Source organism: Leptinotarsa decemlineata, unplaced genomic scaffold, assembly GCF_025532065.1.
Source record: "Leptinotarsa decemlineata unplaced genomic scaffold, Ldec_3_MD MMD2_tig00000008_RagTag_RagTag, whole genome shotgun sequence".
Classification (NCBI taxonomy): Eukaryota; Metazoa; Arthropoda; class Insecta; order Coleoptera; family Chrysomelidae; genus Leptinotarsa; species Leptinotarsa decemlineata.
The window spans coordinates 3,477,166-3,498,979 of NW_027412537.1; the positions used below are offsets into that span (position 1 = coordinate 3,477,166).

Genomic DNA, 21,814 nt, shown 5'->3' on the forward strand with positions numbered 1-21,814 from the left:
AGCATTATGATGAATTTCAAACAAACATTGTCAATCACCTTCAAACAAACGAGCATTATAATTTTCGAAAATTCCTGGAAAATAATCTAGATTAAAGTCGACTTCAGTGAATATGTCTTTCATAAGAGATTTTCATCTCTTCCATGTGTAGTTTACATATGTGTATATGTATTTATATACATTTTGAATTATTTTATTTCAAGTGACGTACTGTATAAACATTTTTGAATTTATCATTACTATTCGTTTAATTTTTTTGTGACTTGTCATATACACTTTGTATCGCCAATAGGTACTGAAAATTATTACTATTATTATAGTTCGTATAACATATGACTCAATTGTATTCTTCTTCGAAAACAGTGAAAACGCATCATTCAGAATAATTATTCTGAAATTTTCGAATAAAGAGAATATGGGTTAAGGGTTCATATCTGTTGTAACGATGTAAAGCTTGCGTTAACTACACTACGGTGGATGAAGTCCTGAAAATAAAAATGTAATTATTCTTTTACTATGAAATTCCAGCCAGAATAACAAAAACGACCGAATGGGATTTGAGAGTAGCAAATAATAGTAGTTACCTGAATTAGAACTCTCATTAGCAGGATCGTTAAAAAGGTTACCAATTTTTTTTTTCATCGAGGCACATTTTTTTCTTCAAAGTGCATATAAAAGTATGTTTTTTTCCAAGAATTGAAATCATTTCTAATCAACCGTTGAACTCATTATGATTCCAAGTTGATTAACGAAATATACTTTCGTGAAGATATGATTGAATGTGTACATGGTTTTTACATTGTATAAAAACTATCCATTTTTGAGAAGAGAGTGAGGATTTTGTATCCAATATATATTTGAGTTGTAATGAATAGCGATTTTATTGTCTGGATGTGCCCCTGGCCGAGGACTCAATTGACTACTAATCGATGCACTTGATGTTTATTTCTTTACATTCTTTATACAGATTTCAGTGTATTTTTTAAGTTCCAGAAAAAAATCCTAATAATACATTCAGTAAGGTCAATAAGCAACATGAGAGGAGTGGGAGAATATACTTGGGAATGCATATAAGTGAAAACCTTTTTAAAAGAACTATCTGGACAAAATTGAATATCCACTCGAAAACAACGGAGATTAGCTCAGAATAATCACTGGAGAGTATCCATTTAGGAAATCTCGAACAAAACTGAGTTGATATTTGCTTGGGTACCTAGCCATATAGGAATTGATGGAAATGAGGAAGCTGACACTGCAGCAACTGAAAATGATGTCGATGTGAATATAGCTGTGAGTCCAAATGACACAAAAAACCCGATACTCCTCAATACATGAAAACACAAATGGACAAACAACGATTCAGGATAGAAAGATATCAAACCCGATATTGTAGCCCACAAGGGCTAACGAGAAGACAACAAGTCATAATAACCCGACTTAGAATAGGTTATACGAACTTAACATCCTCTTATATACTGAGAAGACAAAGACAACCATGCTGTGAAAATTGCCAAACTTCGATGACGGTCAAACACCTTCTCTTAGAATTCCACCAATATCAGATATTGTCTCAGTACCAAATCAATGATAAATTTTTTAACTTTGTGAAAGCAACAGACCTCCTCAACAAAATATGAACAGTTATTGTATGCTTCAAAATGGCTGATGACCTCAGTTGTCGATGCCAGAATAATAAATAAAAAATTATCGTAGAACTCAGCTAGTTCAAACAATGACAATTTTGAATAGAAATAATCTCAAACTTCTCATCACGAAAGTGCATAAATCTATCCAGAATTGAACAAATTAATGTAATATAACTGGACTGGGTATTGTCCCATGTTCGCCAAATATAGTTTATCTATTCAAATACACAATGCGTAGAGTTAACATTTTCATTTGCTCTGATCCGACTCCGTCCCAGATGAATGTTCCTCGACATTTCGTTGGGGTCCTCCTTCAACAGAAACAAATACTCACAGGTGCACCAAATTCAAACTGCTGATCCTTCAACAATACCAATTAGATAAAACTTATATTGGATTCGCAACGAAAGATGCGATATCGTTGACGAAACAACCTCACTTCTCGCTGGTGTTTATTTCGCAACACGTGTCAACATTACTCTCAGACTTCACACCAGTAGCAAAGCTTTCAAAAAATAGTACTCAGATTGACATCTCACAATGTAACATATCAAATAAGTATTAGAAGAGTCTGTACAAATTTGAAAATAAAGGAAAAACTCAATTAGCTTATGAGACTGCAGTTTTCCAGAAACGTTAGGAATGGCTATCAACACATTTAGTACATTAAACAATACATAATAATTGTTTTCAGTTCAAAAACCCGAAAACCCGAACATTCATACATTCAAATGAAATGTTCACAATTTGGCCACTCATAAAAACACATTTTGCTTTTTTCTTTCACTCCATTAGTTTGTTGGCTTCTAGAGGGAGACGTTTTAGCGTAATATTCACCCGAGTTTCGAGCATTTTAGTGGAAAGCTTTTAAATCCGATTTATTTATTTGCCTTACCGTCTGCTTCCATTCAGGGTGTGAATTAACTTTTTTAGTGCTTGTCGAAATTGGGAGTGAATTGACACGAATTGAACGGTGAACGAGAAGCTCAAACGCAACAAGGAACATTCTGTGAAATAAGATTATCGCGAGAAGTTGGTTAATACTCGTATACGGTATGATTCAGAAGGAACATTCCGAAGTGAGACATTTGTACAGAACTGAGAGGTATGTGATGGCTTAGCTACAGGGTTTATACTACTGATAAATTCTGACTTTTCAAGAACCGTTACACTCATATTCATTCATTACCTTCATGGGGCAAAACCAAGTAGTGCAATAGATTTGTCTCTTTGTTGAATTCTGACCCTTGGAGGTGAGAGTGCTCCTAAATGACGCTGTGTCGGAAGGATGTATGACTTTGAGCTAAACAGTGTCACAAACAGAACCTTCGAAAGACCAGACGTTGTGTCACCGTGTGAAGGACTTTTTCTCCACGACTACTCCGGGGATCTTCCAATGACCATAAATTAACCAAAGAATCTGATACTGGATCTTCCAATCAAGAGCAAGAGTTTTGCAACTCTCCAACTCTTGATTCAGTTAACGAACGTAGGAGACTAGTTGGTGCAATCAGGTATTATCGCCTTCTCAAGAGTGGGATATCTTATGAACCTGCCTGCAGTAAACGCTTAGGTCTTTCGATGATTCACCCAAACCAGAAGCAAAAAGCCCTGCGTTATTTTGCCTCTGAATCGTTAGGTACAGCTGACTAACAGAGTCCTCATATGTAAAGGTTACTGCTGTCATTGAGATGGGAATCTTGCACCTTGAACATTTGACAACCTCAATATCGACCAGCCAACTGAAATATCTTCAGCATCATGGCTGCCGTAGAGGATATTCCAAAAGATGACTCACATAAACGATTTCTACTTGTATAGCTACTGCTTACCTGACAGGATCATGATAAGGTATCGTGGCTGGTACAGGTAGTACCCCGACCCATGAGTAAACATTTCACTAAAATTCGTTATATGAGTTCTACTTTACAAGCCATACATACATTTATTTCGCTTATCTCCTGACGCTTATCTACTGTCAACCATGAAGTTGTCTTGCTAGTTGTCCACTTCGTTATGAAGCTGGACTCATTTGGTCGACTTTGAATATCTCAAACATTTTTGAAACGTCTACTGTAATGAAATGATTATATTGGTAGTTAGTTCATCCGTCAAACGTCAATGAGTGGAAAGATTCCGTATCACAATTCCAGTTTATTTAAAGACTTTAAAAAATATAAATTTTGATACCCAGAGTAAATTATCAATGTAATCGTAAATTCAAGTGAATGTCATGTATCCACTCAAGAAGACGGGTTACGTGTGGAATTGAATTGCCATTAGCATTGGTTAAAGGAAAATAAATGTGTAAAAAATTAAAATGTCTAGAAGCTCAGCATCTGTCTAACATAGTATATATTATATTTATTTACTTGGAAATAGGAAATCCTTATATAAATACAAGTCCAAAAAGGTAAAAATGGTATATGAAAAATATTAAAATTGTATAAAAATTCTTCTTACAATTGAATACGTTTGAATAATATATAAATACAAGAAGCTAAAAAGCTAGAAATAGAAATGTGTTCCTGAGAATATTGTCCCATAACACAGAAGGAGTATCCAGAATAGTTAGTTCCATATTACAATTATACTAATAATAATAATGATATAATAATAATTTATTCTCCTCTTATTTTACATTTTTGTACATACATATGACAAAGTGCAGAAGATAAGCGGGGAAGGGGAATAAATGGCAAACCTACAGAAGATCAAGTCTGTGCGTAGGGGATTAGACGGGGAGGTTCAATTGAATCAGAAGTTGCTAATGATAATATAACATAGTACATATTAAGAATACAAAATACAAAATATCCAAGTAAACAATACCTAAGTCACTAGTTGATAAAAGTAATATATATATATATAATGATATAACATTAATTATTTGAAGTAATATAAGATAATGATAACATAACATAACGTAGTACATACAAGGAATATAAAAATATATAATATAAACAATAAGTATATAGTTGATAAAATAATATATATATATATATATATATATATATATATATATATATATATATATATATATATATATATATATAATTGATAGTGTAACGACCGTATGTATGTATAGAATAGTAGTTTTTCGGGGATTCGGTCTGATTAGAATCAATATTTACTCTTTTTAGCTGCCCGAGCTTTCGCTAATGTTTATTAGCTTTATCGAGGGCTGTAATATAAAAAGGACATAATAAATATATATAAATATACATACATATACATATATATACATAATAAATATATATATAAATATATATATATATATATATATATATATATATATATATATATATATATATATATATATATATATATATATATTAATCAATTACTTATAATTTACAAATTCAAATAAGCTCAACCATGTTATCTAAATATATAAAAAATAGTAAACGGTTGAAACGTATGAATTTATAAATGGATATAATATGGACAGATGAGCAATAAGGAGTTTCTATAAATTATTTTCTACAATTCTATGGATTAAATTTCTTGGCGTGTTTTCAATAAAGTTTTCCAGTTCTCTTTTGAATGCGATCTTTGGCGATATTTGCTTCAGTTTTTGTGGAAGGGAGTTGAAACATTTCGGTCCAAGATACAGGTACGCTCGCTGCATGATATTCTTTTCAGGTTTGATGAGGAAAAAATTATTTGCGTTTCTATACCTAGTGTTGTGGTGGTGTTCTATGGCTAGGAGCTCATATTTTCTAGAGTGTTGATAAATGGTAACCTTTAGAAAATACAGTTGACGTATATCTAACATTTTGGAAATTTTGAAAAGTTCTTCTGATGGGTAACTTTTGGGTTTTCCGTAGATGGTTTTTAATATATATTTTTGGGTAGTTTCGAGTGCTGAAGAAACTGGGCAGTGAGGGACAACATGGCAGTTGCAAAAACGAACACATTCGAAAGCCTCTCATTTCCGGAAGAAAAATTATTTTGTCTGCATTACATATTGAAATGGAGTATCACCCTCACACATAAATGGTCCTATTTTCAGTACAATGGGAGTTGACTCTCTAGATTCAGTAATGAAAAATTGAAGGTTGGCACTTTTATGGCCCTTAGATACCAATTTCATTAACTCCAGGAAAGTGCTTGAATCAATAGCTGTATTTGTTCAACTTTGTTGTGCAAAATTTGTTGGGTAAGAGAAGGCCATAAGAAATACTGGCATATTACAAAATTATTGTTTGTAAATGTGAGTTTGGAAGTGTATCCAAATTACAGAGAAGCGGTATCGAGGCGATATGATATGAGAAAACGTCTCACATATGGACATTTTACACATGAAGCTTCAATGGCCCCTCAGGACTCAACTCCATTCAATCATTGTTCGTTTGATAAAACTTCTGTTAATGAATCGTTAAATTGTCATGTTAACACTCAACCATACATTTGAGACCCACGTAAGAAATGTAATTCAAGGCAGAAAATGTTCTTGGGTGAATCAGCAGAAATTGAACCCTGACAGTCGAAGGTTAGCTCAGTATCATACCTTGTACGGAGAGCCTCTCAATAAAATCATTTATTATTATCACTATTATCTCTGAATTCAGCACATGAGGGATAAGTACTCAAATCCTCAGCACCAAAACGAATGTAGAACCACCTGAAATTTCATGCAACCTGTTTTTTTTCAGCGATAACGTGTCCAGTTTACTTCGATGGCTGGTCCTGTTGGCCAGAAACACCGGCTGGAACAGTTGCCAATCAATCTTGTCCCGATTTCATACCTGGATTTGAGGCTTCAAGTGAGTACTTTGATGGATACTATATTCACGAAACAAAAACTGCAAATTGAGCTTGTACGAAATCTAGTGGAATGCTTATTTGAATTATTTTCAAACACTATTTATAATTGGTGATTAGTCAATTTCATGCGGATAGTGTGATAGTTGCCAGAGGTTAACAAACCTCAACTGTTCAGAATTCGGATTCAAACTGTCAAGTGGAAATTTACAGAATACTGTAGATCTACTCAGATCTTCCAAAAGCTTCAAAAATATCTATGGGCTACGATTACAATTTGTCTTTCATTTGTTCTGGAACATTTCAAATACTTCATTTTTCCTAAAGGGTGAAAATATCATTCAAGGATGAAAACATGGATAAATAGATCGGTTTTGATTGTATATGTCATGAATTGTTTGCTTGAGTTATTCAGGAGGAACACAGATTGAGCGAAATCCAGGCTCAATTGTTCGTATTCATGAATATTTAAATATTTGTTCTTTTGTGATACTCCTTCACATATGAAAATACACTTTTCATAATGACTAGTAAATTCAAAATGACATTGTTCAGAGGACTTATGAGGAAATCCAAAAGTAACAATAAATAAAAAATTATACTCGAAAAATTTATGTACTCTGAGTACATGAAATACTGCGTATATATACTGTGTCCGTAAAGTATGGAACAAATTCATTTTTAGCTAAACACGTCATTTTAAGAAATAATCCTGAAACACGTCGATTTTTGATGTTAATTTACCGTATTTTAAAATAATAATCTAATATACAGGGTGAATTACGTTCGAGTAATGACGTCACCGTCATTTTTTTTTAAATAGAACACCCCCATTTTGTCTCAATTTTCGGATTACTCTAGCTGAGCTGATTCCAAAAATATATCACATGTTGATTCCAATTGGTACAGGGTGGACAAAAATACAGTAGTTGTGTGTGTGCTAATAAAGTAACGCGTAACATTCTTTATTGAGTAAATTAACAATAATATCAAAAATACTGATTGTCTAGCGGCAATTGGTTTAAATGTAACACCCAGTAGTTTGCTACATGTTTAGAGTAATAAAAATGAGCTGTTTCCAAACATGTTTGGTACTTGTGGTCTAGCAGACAGAATATGAAAGAAATTATTTCTTATCTACATTCATAAAAAACATAGTCGTCTAGTTTTTTGTGAAATATTATTATTTGTTTAGTAATTTATTGATGTTCAGTGACAGTGTAGTACTACAATATTTTTGGTATTCGTGAATATTCGAATGATTGCTCAGATTTAATTGGAAGTAGAAATGGAGTTGAGTGTAAAACAAAGAATTGAAATACTTATGATGATTGGGTATGGAGACAGATCGCGAACTCAGATGGAAGTGTGCAATTTGTTTAATGATAAATATCCAGAAAGACCTATAACGCGTTCAACAGTCAGTAAGCTGGAAACGAAATTTCGAGAAACTGGTACGGTTGCAAATGTACGCAAATCAGGTCGTCCCCCTGCAAATGCTGATGCAGCATTAGATGTTCTACTGAGTTTTGAAGAAGATGCGCACACTTCTGTTCGTAAAGTTAGTCGCGAAATCGGTGTTGGCAAAACAACGGTACACAAACTATTGAAGCTTGAAAAATGGCATCCTTATAAAATCAAACTTGTGCAAGAATTAAACGAAGATGATCCCGATAGACGACTCCAATTTTGCGAAGAAATGATTGCCATTGCCACTCAGAATTGACTGTCCTGTTATGTTCTAGTGGTACGGTTGCGACATATCCAGTTTTCCCGAAAAAACAGGCGACCATTTGCCTGGAACTGCTTCGTGCGCGAACAACTTTTGTTAGATTTGGCTCTTCGTGAAACACCCATACAATCGACTGCTGTTTACTTTCGGGCTCATACACGTCAATCCACGATTCATCACCTGTCACGATGTCATTGACGTGCACCGCGATCCTTTTTTCTCTTGAGCATTTCCTTCGACCAATCGATACGAGCCTTTTTTTGAGCGATTGACAAATTGTGTGGGATCCTATGCGAACAAATTTTTTTGACAGTCAAATTTTTATGCAATGTTGAATGTATGTTGGTTCCACTAATGCCTAACGTTGTCTCAGTCTCACGATAGGTCACATGACGATCTTGCAATATCAGTTCGGGCACAGCATCAATGGTTTTCGGAACAACAACTTATTTTGGACGACCTTCACGAAATTTGTCTTGGAGGGAACTACGACCACGATTGAATTCACCATACCATCGATAAACACTGGTCCTTGATGGAGCTTCATCGCCAAAAATTGAATTGAGTTCATCCACGCACTGTTGCTGAGTTTATCCACGTAGAAAGTTGTAAAAAATAATCGCACGAAAATGTTCACGATTTAATTCCATTTTTGTGCAGAGATGAATCTTTTAAGTTACTGTAAATAACAAAAAGAGCGCGCGTATGTCAGAACGTTCTGAGTGTGTATGAGCTCAAAAATGTCTAACTTTATGATAGATATGTCAGTTGCCAGATTGCAACACTAGGGTTGCCAAATCCCGAAAAAATCCCATAAAAGGCAACCTATCGTTAAGTACTGGCAGCGTCTCATAGATTTTTGATTTCGGTTATCTATATAGAAAACGTCCCGTGCAGTCAAATCGAAAGATGCGTGGTCATTTTGTAGAACTTCTTCCTATTCATCGACTTGGAAAGTTATTTTCGAGCACCGGCATGCCATAATGGAATTTGAATCACTGTAGTATTGAAAATTTTGACGATTTACTTTTCCATTCTGATGAAAAGTACATGTGGTGTTCATGAAAGCGAATTACTTCTCGGAGTCAACAGGATGTCACAAAATTCTTCTCTCCTATCGAAATAATATTCGTTCATTCTAAATACTGAATTCTGAATACGTTCGTAGGATTCACTCTTGATGCTTGGAAGTTAGTTGCAGAGTGAGTGTTTTGGCTTAGAACTGCAACATCAATGCATCTGTTTTTCATAATTTCTTGGGACAGCTTCAACTTCTGGTGACTAATTCAAATGTATGTACCTGATACACAGTCAGGATTGTGCCCATTATTTCACAGTTTATTTCAAAATTGACTTTTGAGCTCAGTGAATGAGAACGTATTCTTCGATTCATTCATTTTCAACGGGGTCCTATTCCTTCACCCACTCTGCATCTTTCTCATAAGAACAGCCTGTCAAATATGAGTATCTACAAAGCTTTGTAGGTTACGATGAGCTTAATGTAACCTGTTCTTTCGAAACTCTCATCCAGATCAAGTGGAGCATCAACAAATTGATCAAGCCATTTCTACTATCAGAATCGATTCTGTTACTCTTACGGCCTAGTCATTATAATCCAAGGGGGGGACCCTTCATCAGCGATACTCTTTCATGGGATGTGTATGTTAGAAATAATACCTAAACAGCATTGCAATAACTCAGCTTTTATTTAATTTGTTTTAAGCACAAAACACAAGCATTACAGAAAAATCCTCAAGGCGCTTCAAGAAAGTAGGGATTCACATAGGATTTGAATCGCTGGAGATTAAATTAATTTGGGAAAACGTTCTCAGGAAGTTTATTCCACATAAATGCAGTTCTCCAAATGAAAGTTCTCAAAAAGTGGAGTTTGAGGTATACTGAGTTGAACTTCAAAACGATGAGCAGCCACAGTATGTTTCGTATTTCTGGTGGAATCAAATGTAGCAAGTCACTTGAACACTCTCCGTGAATGTATCTATAGAATAGAGACAAGTCTCCAAGCTTTGTTAGATGTTCCAGATTATGAAGATTGCAAGTGATGTTCGCATATCCAGTCAGGCGGATTTCTCTTTTCTGGATGGAATTAGCAGCTTCAAGGTATGCTTAGGAGCGGAGCTCCATACATGAGAACAATACTCCAAAGAGGGTTAGATCTGAGCTTTAGAAAGCATCAAAATTTGCTGGAGTGTGTACAGTTTTCTGGTTCGGAACAGTGTTTCAAGCTTTTGAGAAGCGGTACTTTGCAGCAAACTTATCGAAGCAGAAACCGGAATTGTTCGTCCTGACATTATTATATCTGATTCGAAGACGTGTATCTTTTTGAAGAAAACCTATGCCTGGGTTTTTGTGACATTGAATTGAACGTGGTTACTTTCACCCCAATTCGAAATCACTTCTAGATCCCCATTAAGGTAGGCAACCTCCTGCTCTGAAGATGTGCATCCGAAGCTAATATCCGGGAATCCAAATGGAATAACCAGACAAGTGTGCAGTCGTCATCAAAGCAATATATTGGATTATTGGTACAATGAGTCGTTGACATACAATAAAAAGAGGGTTGGGGACAATATGGATCCCTGGCGTTGCGGATGAAAGTATCCGTGAGATATCCATTGACGGTCCTTTGCAGGAAACGTTCTTCCAGGAAGCTGGAGAGCCATACACAAAAATGTTTCGACAAGCAACAGCATCGAAGTTTGGCAAGCAAACCCCCATGTCACACATGGTCAAAGAAATATCAAGCGCAACAGCTCGTGACTCTCCATGTTTATCGATTGCGTTGTTCCAAATATTAGTCTAATCAACAAGTTCGAAAACATGAAAAATAGAGATAATGGTCCTAAAAATATGAGCGATAGCTCATTCGATTCAGAATCACCTCTAGAAAAATGTTTTTGGGGGATTTTGGTATAGGTGAAAAATTGCAATTGTTATCAACAAGCCGTAGCAAGTATATAAGAAAGAATATCAAAAATGATGATAACCTGTGAGTAGAAGCCGTGATATTGTTGATATATTTTGGAGCGGTCTGAGTACTGAAATCTACAGTTCATTCCTAAAATTAGGAGATAGTTTTAAGCATTTTCCTTTTCTCTGTGCACCTAAGACAGCTGTTGACGGGGGATGTGAATTATCGAGTTTGATTGAAGTTAATCGAAAAGTCGATTCTGGATAAATTAGGATTCAGGCAGTTACTTTTAACTGCTCATTTGTTCCCTCATTTTCAATTTACGTAAAGGTCTATCTCTGTCAGTTCAATACTCGAATCTTTTGATTCGATATTGTTCCTAAGTAATAGTTCTCCAATAGTAATATCGTGATCAAAACGGCCTATAGCGGCGTATTAATATATTTACTGTGAACGATTTTTGTATTAGGTATTAGTTCTTTAAACTTGTCATATCAAAATCAATTTTTGAGTTATCACTCAGTCGGTAGCGGAGTTTGTAAATATTTCTTTCTATAACTGGCCTGATGTTTTGAATAGCCATGTAGTCCAGCTATCCTATGATAATTTTATTAACAAATTAAAAGAACACCTAAACAACTGCACTTCTAAAATCAAAACGAGTATGAAATAATCATATAAAATAAAACCCTGGATCACACAGGGGTTAATAAAATCCATAAAACATAGGGACACACTCAAATCAAAATTGAACCAAAATTCCAGCCACGTCTTAAAAAACGAATTTTAGCAGTACCGAATAAGTTAATAAGACTAACTAAAAATGAATTTTATAAGAATAAGCTAACTGAAAACACATGAGAACATGGGAAATAATAAATGAAGTAAGTAATAAACCGAGTAAACAAAAAAACATAGGTGATATAAAAAAATGACAAATTACTAACAAACAACAAGGACAAATCAGAAGCTTTCAATGAATATTTTACGAATATTGGTTTAAAAATGTCAGAAAAAATCGATAAAACATCAACTCCACCACCGGGTTTTCTGAAAGACAAATCTGTTGGCCCAACAATTTACCTTACACCAACAAACGAAAATGAAATCACAACAGTTATCTCTCAATTGAAAAACAATTGTGCTCTTGGACCAGACAGACGAAAAACACAATTCATAAAGCAATACCATCGCTACTTATTAAAACCATTAGTTCATATAATCAACTTGATATTTGAGGGAGGCACACTACCAACACAAATGAAAGAATTCATAGTGAGCCCCGTTTTTAAATCTGGAGATAGAACAGAGTTAGGTAACTATCGACCAATATCCGTGATAAACAATTTTGCCAAAATATTTGAGCATATTTTAAAAAATCGACTGGTTGAATTCTTTGAGAGAAATAAAGTTATAACTGATAGACAATTTGGCTTCATCAATAAGAGTATCACTGAATCAGCAATATTAGATTTCTTCAAAGAAACAACTAAGGCCTTGGAAAATTCGGAGAAATGTTTAGCGGTATTCTTGGACTTGGCCAAAGCCTTTGATACAGTTTCACATAATAAGCTTCTTGATAAACTATATGACTATGGTATTCGTGGACCCACCTTTGATGTTCTGAAGAATTATTTGTTCCACAGAACTCAATGTGTGAAAGTGGGTAAAGAAAAGAGTGTGAATCGTGATGTTTCAATGGGAGTTCCACAGGGAACGGTTTTGAGCCCTATACTCTTTTTGATATATATAAATAATATTGCTGATATTACTAATTTCAAAGGTCGCCTCATATCATATGCTGATGATACAGCCATAGTGTATAGAGGCAAAACATGGAAAGATGTTTACAGAGATACAGAAGAAGGCTTAAATAGTTTACAAACCTGGTTAAGCGATAATCTTCTTAGTTTAAACATCTCGAAAACGAAGTTCATAACTTTTTCTCTTATAAGCAGTAATCAGCCAGATAATCAGAAACTAAGCATCCACGTGTCAAATTGTGACAAAGTACTCTGTAAATGTCCAACCATAGAAAAAGTATCCCAATTCAAATATCTCGGTTTATTCTTGGATCAGCATCTGAGATGGGATGTACATGCTTCATTTGTTGTGAAAAGACTTAGACAACTTACTCACAAAATATATAGCCTGAGAGATAGTCTGTCAAAATCAAATCTGATGCTGATATATAAATCTCTAGCAGAATCAATCATATGATACTGCATAGCAGCACGGGGCGGAATGTTTACCAATATATTGGGCAACGTACAATCACTCAAAATACAATTATCAAAATAATATTCAAGAAACATAGACGATTCGATACAAAGCAGTTGTACAATGATACCAAATTATTCAATATCAGAAGTTTATATGCCTATCACTGCCTCATCTGGATGTATTCCAACCTGTCTTCGTTCAGCATCAATAAGACAAAAAACACAAGAAATGTTGGGAATCAAAATATTAATATACCTCTATTCAGAAAAAGCCATACCCAAAGAACACTTTTTTACTTTGGACCCAAGCTATATAATGCAATACCTCTAGATATAAAGCAAACACGAATTATTAGAAATTACAAAATGCTCGTTAAGAAATGTATTGAAACAAATAGTTCCTTAGTGATATACTTATTGCAAAACATGTAAATACTTGTCTTCCCTTCAGTTTTTCGAAACAAATAACTACTAACGAAATATCCAATCTCCAATAATATATGTCAACCTGTAGACACTAATCATCAATTGTCTAAATATTAACACAAATGTATTGTTGTGATCTGTCGGAAAACTTATATAAAAACTAATATGTATACCATGACGAAGTAGGAATAGAGCACAAAACAAGCCATACTGCGCTTAGGTGACTATTTCTGCTTCGAAAAGGTAATATTGTATTGAAATTGTGATGTAAATGTTTTTGAAGATGAATAAATCTGAAATCTGAATCTGAAAATCTGATATATCAATTTAATATGAATCTCAAGCTTGGAGCTTCGTTATTGACATTTTGGTTATTTCTCCAACCCCTTCCCTGTTGAATCCGTTCAACTGGCGCCTCAGGGCTTCCTTTTTTTTCATCTATTTCGACTGTAAAAAAACACATATTTTCCTTACCCACCTCAAGCCCCGACAATAATCGACTAGCCTGGGCCGAACTACCTTTTCGTAATTACATGAATACCAGGGTAGGTTCTACTATATCGATATTATATCAATATGGCAATATATGGCAAAAAAGGAAAAGATTAAAATGATACATTGGGTGAGAGGATAATCTTGCCTTACGTTCATCTGTGAACGCCTTTGTTTCGATAGATGTTTCATTGAAGTATTTAACAGAAACGTATCTATAAGACATTCGAACAGTTGATGCAATTCATATTCATTAACTCTTGTAAGCGAATGGAATTTTTTCATATACGAATATATTCAAAATGTTTAAATCAGTCTATGCCTCATACTTCATAGAACTTCTGATAGGGATAATGAAAGACCTTCCTCAAACTGTTTTGAAATTGGTCGTTAATTACAAATTCCTCACAATTGGATTCATTTCGTACATCTGTGAACGTTCTGTCATTGTCTGATATTCGTTCACTTCGTTAGCTCTAATTACACCTCCCGTAAGAGTTGCGGTGTAGCAGAACAAAGGAACGAATGTTTCCGGCTTCATTGGCTGTCTAGTGAGTATCAAGCACGATTGCTCATTTCCTCGTTGTTTACGATAACATAGATTTAATAAAATTTATGGCACAATAAATCAAGGCGTCATATCTATTGTGAGCAGGATTCTGATTGACGGTTCACGCCGTCGGAACAAGGTAAATACGGAGTGGGATATTTGGCGCTTTATTGTGTTTGATGTTGCAGATATTGATTCCACGACGTGGTGCTATATACAGTAGGTATATCTAGAGGACTTCGTTATACATTGACATCTTTGATCTACGGATAATTGGCAGTATTTACTCCAGAACTGCTCAATGACAAATAATCTAATTTGTTTTCTTGTAGTAGAAACGTATAGATATTATATCGAAATTAATATTGATATTGATGATTGTATACTACAAATTCATAATTTGTTCATGAGTTAACATTACAAGTATTGGAATCTTTCCAAAGGAATATTTTGAGCCGCTGAGAGACACCAACTGTTTTGACCTACTACATTCACCTACACATTTTTTTGTATAAAGAAAGAGAAGTAAAAAGTCATAACATTTCTTTCACAAAAATAAGTTTCATTTTGGACATCACGAAGAAATTTGCTCATTTGATCTAGACGAAATAATCAGAATTTTTTAGCTTTGCACCCAACGCATTTTTCTTTCAAAAATAGAGTTTATTGATCATAGCGTTGATGATAAAATTATTGCCAGTTTTACTAGAAAAATAGGCCAGAAGAACGTTTTCTGAGAGTTTGTACATATTATGTTCCTAAAGCCACTTCCTGAATGTGTATCAATTTTCTTATGAAATATAAGTTTCCTGGTGAGTAAATCCAACGTGGCCGTTTTTGCCAATTATCTCGGCTACAGATGAGTATTATTCACAAGAATACTAGGATGCTGTGTTCGAAACTGTTATTTTCAACTGAAGGACGAATTCTTTACAAAAGATGTAGGAATACCAATGGGAAATTGGTATTCCTACTGTCACCAGTCATAGCCAACATATATATGGAATGATTTGAAACTCTGGCCATTGACAAAGCCCACAAAAAAATCTCGTGTCTGGTTGAGATACGTTGACGACACCTTCATAATATGAAATCATGGAAATACTGAACTGTGCTCCTTCCTGAAACACATCAACAGCGTAAGAGTTTCCATCATTTTCACAATGGGGAAGGAAGTCAACAACGAATTGCCATTCTCAGACGTTTTGATGAAGAGTTCTTTTGATGATAAGTGGGAAATATCTGTATACCAAAAACCCACTCACACGGGACAGTATCGGAATCACGAATCCAACCACCATCAATGACAAAAAGAGGAATCATCAAGACTCCATTACACCGTGCTTTTGGGCTCTGTTATGTGAAGGAAGGACTCGAGAAGGAACAAGACATCATCAAAAATGATATTCAATGTAATGGATACTCCAAGGCGATGGTGGAACAGATTTTTGGCTGAAAGACACCAGGAGCCTCGCAAGGAAGAGAAGCCGTCACAACCAGTGCTTGCACTTCCCTGCATCAGAGGATTATCAGAAAGATAAAAAGAATTTGGTCTAAGTACCACATCAGAACCTGCTTCAGATCCGGAAACACTATCCGTAGAAGCCTCATGAAAACCAGGCCACCAAACGCGGACTGCGATTCCGAAAATTGCATTCACCGGACACGGATACGTAACTGTATCATAACTGTAATCATAAATGATTCATTTCGCCACGCAAGACGTATTCAAAAGAAAATGAATGATAACATATTCTAGAAGTGAAACAAAGAAAATGAAGGTCAATATATTGATGGATATAGCCGTTACTACGTGGTAGGAAAGCATCATGAAAAATGAGAATTGAAACTTTCTATGTTTTTACCACTTTTATTAGTAACTAATTTACTGCAGTTTCGTCCTATAAGGACATTTTGAAACTTTTCCAGTAAACTTGTATTAATATATGATCTTGAAAATGTTCTTCTAGGACGAAACTGCAGTAACATTAGTTACAAATGAAAGTGGTAAAAATCATGGAAAAATTCAATTCTCATTTTTCAAAATGAAAGTCCTTTGTGTCGTCGTTTGGAAACTCCGTATTGCCAGATGTCGACTCAGCAAAGTCAGCATTGACATTGATCTTGTTCATCTATGTCACCTTGGGTAAGAATAGAGAAGGTCAATAATCAATTGATTCGACAAAACCATATTTTGTAGAAGTTGACGAAAATGATAGTTTTGTTCACAACATGTTGTCCTTATCACGTATTACAGCATGAACTCACTCAAGAGCCACCTATACGGTATCAGTTTTTTTACTGAGTAATACAATGTTGTTGCAACTGTATTGCTGAGTCATATTTCCTCCTACAGCCGTAGGAGGAAATATGACTCCTGTTTCACCCCATGTGACAAAGTCATAATAAATATATTCTGCTCCAGTCAGCTTTCAATAATCAGTCAGTTTAATTTGTTTGAAATACCTTCAAAATAGCAACGTGAATACACGTAACTTCAATCCCACACCCAGTTTCTAATTGATGAATATTACCATGGCTGGACAGAAAAGAATAACGAAGTCTCTCATGATGAACTGTTTCAACGAAAATTAATATCAAAGAATCCACCAATTACCAACAAACAGTATGAAATCGATCGTAAACATCGAAGGCTCCAGGCTCCAACATGATTGATGCGGTATTCACACTGGCAATAATGCCGGCGATTTGATTATACCAATAAGTCACACGAATGCAGTTGACTGTACTGGCACTGCGATGGATTATTTTCCCAAAGTGATTATCCGGTGGATACAATCGGTATCCATATTAATTATGAGAGAGCACCGAACCGTGCAGAGCTCAACCCAGTAATGGCCGATGGGGCATACGTGTTTTGTGGGGATTGTCCAAAGGTTTTCAGTGAGAACATTGGTTTATGCAGGGTTTTCAGGAGATCACGTTTAAACACGTTATCAAAAGGTTACTTGAGAGCGGTAAACAATTTTTTCCGTATACCTTGAAACGTGTGGTTTTGAATTGAAAGGGGTTTATTTTTAGGAGAGATTCAGGAGAGACAGGAACGTTTTGGATTTCTACTTTTCTGTCTCCTTTTTTTTTTAGAAGATTCCCACATTTTTTTGTATAAAGATGGCGTATTCTGGTTTAGGTTTTGAAAATGATGGACAGTATCATATTGATGTTTCCTCATGTAGAGAAATATTAGATGGTCGCTTAATTTAGATGCTTCGTTTATATTCCTCTCGAATTGAGTAAAAGTCTCGAACTTCAATTGTTGAAGGTGTACATGGCGAAAAGACTTTTGCACCATTATCAATCGCATTTCAGGTAACAATTCGCCTAATAACAGTAACAAATTCTTGATGAAAAATATTTTCTGGTATTTCTACTCACCATTTTGTACTTGAGAACGATCCACTCATGACATAACAATCAGCGTTTTGAAACAAATTGGCAAATACTATCAGTGCAATACACCCGAAATGTGTCCAAAACTGTTGAAAAATGATAATATGGAAAAACGTTTTCAGCTACTCTAATATTGAATGTTAATCAGCCAGAAAGTTTTAGTGATATTTCATTCAGATCAATTTTTTTTTTCAAATATATAAGTTCATCCATAAAAAAAACTCACGAACCCTCTATACTTCCATTTTTCATAAGTGTTTGTGAAAAGAATCCTATCTTGTTCAGTTTCAGTTTCATAAGTCGAATGAAACAAGAAACAAGTTTTTTTATCTAATGTTTCATGTATGTGATATAGAAACCAAATAGAAAATTGTTTATTTAAACTTGCCGGCAGTTTGGGTTTTCTTTGTTAAAAATAAATGCTTAAGGATTTGAATACATTTACAGATCTGCGAACAGAACAAGTTTCCTACAAATTAGTATAACCCATATGTTGGGCATAGAAAAAATGTTTCATGAAATTTGATTTCATCATTCAATATAGTTAGTTGCCTTATAGGGGTGTACCACGATTATAGCGGTCATATAATTTTTTGATACCATTTTTATAGTACGATTTTTCTTCACTCTTAGTCTGAATTTTTTCTAGCAAGCGTTATCTTATGGTGTGAGAACAGGAAAAATCCGCTGGGGGCCAGATCTGGAGAATACAGTGGATGGGGAAGAATTTCGAAGGCCAATTCATGTAATTTGCATCGTTTTCATTGATTTGTGATATGGTGCATTATCTTCATGAAACAACACTTTCTTTTTCTTCAAACGGAGCCGGTTTCTCGCGATTTTGTCCTTCAAACGCACCAATAACGCTGTGTAATAGTCGCTGTTGATGAAAATTGAACCATGCGTATTCAAAAATACCGATACCATAACCTTGCCAGCCGACTTTTGCGTCTTTGCACGCTTTGGAGTCGGTTCACCACGTGCAATCAGATGACGATCGCTTTGATTTTCTTGTGAAATGATGGAGCTGTGTTTCATTCATTGTCGCATATCGACGCATGAATTCGGGTTTTTCATTGCAGAACAGCTTCAAACACTTCTCAGAATAATCAATTTGTTGTTGTATTTGGTCGATTGTAAGCTCGCGCGCCCCCCACTTCGAACAGAGCTTCCGCATACCTAAATCTTCATGCAGGATATGTTCACCAGAGACAATCTATCAAGTCATTTTTGGCAATTTGCTACCAATTTAAACGTTGCTCGGTAGGAACTGGAAGATGTTTTTGATCCATCTGTGAACTAACAACTATTTGCTCTTAATATTTCCTTCTCCCGGAGGACCCAGTCCTCTATACTCGGGAACAGTACTTTATAAGGCAGTTCGTAGTTGACAGTTGGAGGCATGAAGTAAGAGGTCATTTTCAGAATTCTGTGACTTCCAGTGTCAACCAACAGTCTGTTGCACTCTGCATTGAAATAATTTGTGCAATTGGTAATATGCACAGGTGAATATGCAGTCAATTTAGCTTCTCTCTCCAGGAAAATGTGGAGAGGAGGTAGATCTAGAAGGATCTCCATGTCCGATGACGGTGTGGTATCTGATGGCCAGACAAGCCTCAGAGCCACAGGAATATTGATCAATTTAACTTTGCGGTCATCCAACATTCTTTCGTGGATTTTTTTGATATTATCATCGCCTCTTTGGAGCGTCTCCTGCGTGCATCGTCCTCGGTGATCACTTCACCTCGTTTGAACTTAGCGAACCGCTTCTCAACGGTTGATTTTCCTGGTGCAAAGTCCGAGTAGCTGTGAAATTTGTACACGTATTTTCTGAAGGCTAGGTTTACCTGAAAGTCATATGGATTGTATGAGAACACACAAGATGTACGTACGAGCATAACATCAACAGGTGAACTTTAAGTAAACGAACAATATTTTCATAAATTAAGTTTTGCTGACACTTAAGTTGTTGCTGAGCACACTATAAAAATCAAACTTGTTTCGCGAATGATCGAGGTAAATAATGACATAATCCTCAATGGATGTGATCCGTATGATCGGAGAAAACTGTGTAAAATTTCTTCCCGGGTTTGTTAGCCGTGACCTGTATGTTTTTATGTCTGATGTTTCGTCTTATACTGCCATAGACATTATCGAAAGCGATGAAGCAATGTACTACCGGTTTCATTTCGTTGGTGGTGAGCATGGCTTTGTGCTATTGTTTGATCTGATTTGTGTGCACTTCGTCCATTGCTTTATCGCCTTTAATTATGTCGACGAAACGTTGAGCATAAAAAACCTCCAGATCACAGCCAATGAACCCGACACATAATAATCCTCTCATCGTTAAACAAGGCACACAAGCTTTAAGGTATATTATATCGTGGTAAGTGTGATTCCAATAAAAATAAAATAAAATAAAGAAATCATGAAATAGAAGCTCGGCAGGCAGATCCAAAGTGAGTAGGTCAATTCGAAGATTATTAGACCCTTCACTGCAACCTGCGAAGTTTCATTGTGAGTCACACGCACACAAACTGAACCCAATCATCCCAGCTCTTCAATGAAGCCGAGTGCCAGACTCTGAAAACCTAGTTGGGTCCGAGGCAGGGCAGGTATAGAGTATGTGCTCTCTTGTGTCATCATCTTATGAAAAAAAACTGAGCACACTATCTTCCGAAAGTCCTATTCCCCTCATTTGATGATTCAGACAATAGTGACATGCTGTAATCGAAAAAATGTTTGGTAAAATACTCTGAAGGATATATAAATGGAATGAGACAATCCTGGTAATTTTTGCACCGTGCAGCCCCCTTCCTTGCAAAAGCCCCATTACCTTCGAGGTCGGTATGACGCAAAATCTAGATTATAGATTTATTGAGTCTTTACCAGAACCTGACGGTGTTTTGATCTATTTGTGAAACAACAACGATTTGCTTCCAGTATCGCTCTCCGAGAGATCATTTCTTCTCGGGATTGTGCCAGAAGAAGGTAGTTGACAGGTGTGGAGTAAGACTCCCAGAAATCTGAGACTTTCAGTGTGAGACAGTAGCCTGTTATAATCCGTATAAGCCTGTTTTGTGCAAATGGCATGATACTCAACTCTGTATGCTCTCTTCTCAAGGAGATGTGGAATAGAGGTGGGTTCAAGAGGATTTTAATGGCCGCTGACAATGTATCGCCGATGACACCAGAGACAGCCAGGTAGCCTGTCTCTGTACACCACAGATCTCCACCTGGGATGTTTGCTCTGGAGTTTTACGCCATCAAGCAATTGTTCTGCAAATAAATACACTGAATAATCAATATCAATATGCTTACTGTTCATAGCCAATATATTTTTTGTAAGTAGTGTCATCTCTACAAAAAAGCGATGTGGAGATATTGTCCCAAAATCTGTATATAATGATATCAACTTCAAAAAATCTTTTAAACAGTGTACTTTGTTCTACATAGTTTGCTACTATTGTGACAGAAATTGCTGCGTCGCCGGCTATATATCTGTCAAATATGACGTTATTATGTGAAACATTTCTATGTTCTTGAATAGAAATGTATTTTTCCATTGTACAATTCTCAATTTGAACTTATAAGTCATTGTGAATATACTTCAAGTACCTATTTCATGTCTTGGTTTTC

General features: G+C 35.5%; 1 protein-coding gene across 7 annotated transcripts in view; it reads left to right on the forward strand.

Moving 5' to 3' along the window:
- Positions 1 to 21,814, forward strand: part of Dh31-R (Diuretic hormone 31 Receptor) — a 373,426-nt gene that overhangs the window by 203,296 nt on the left and 148,316 nt on the right. For all 7 annotated transcript variants that reach the window (XM_074170882.1, XM_074170881.1, XM_074170886.1 and 4 more), the window contains one exon: positions 6,305 to 6,415. In XM_074170882.1, coding sequence (XP_074026983.1) covers positions 6,305 to 6,415 — 111 coding nt within the window. The remainder of the gene's footprint in view (positions 1 to 6,304; positions 6,416 to 21,814) is intronic.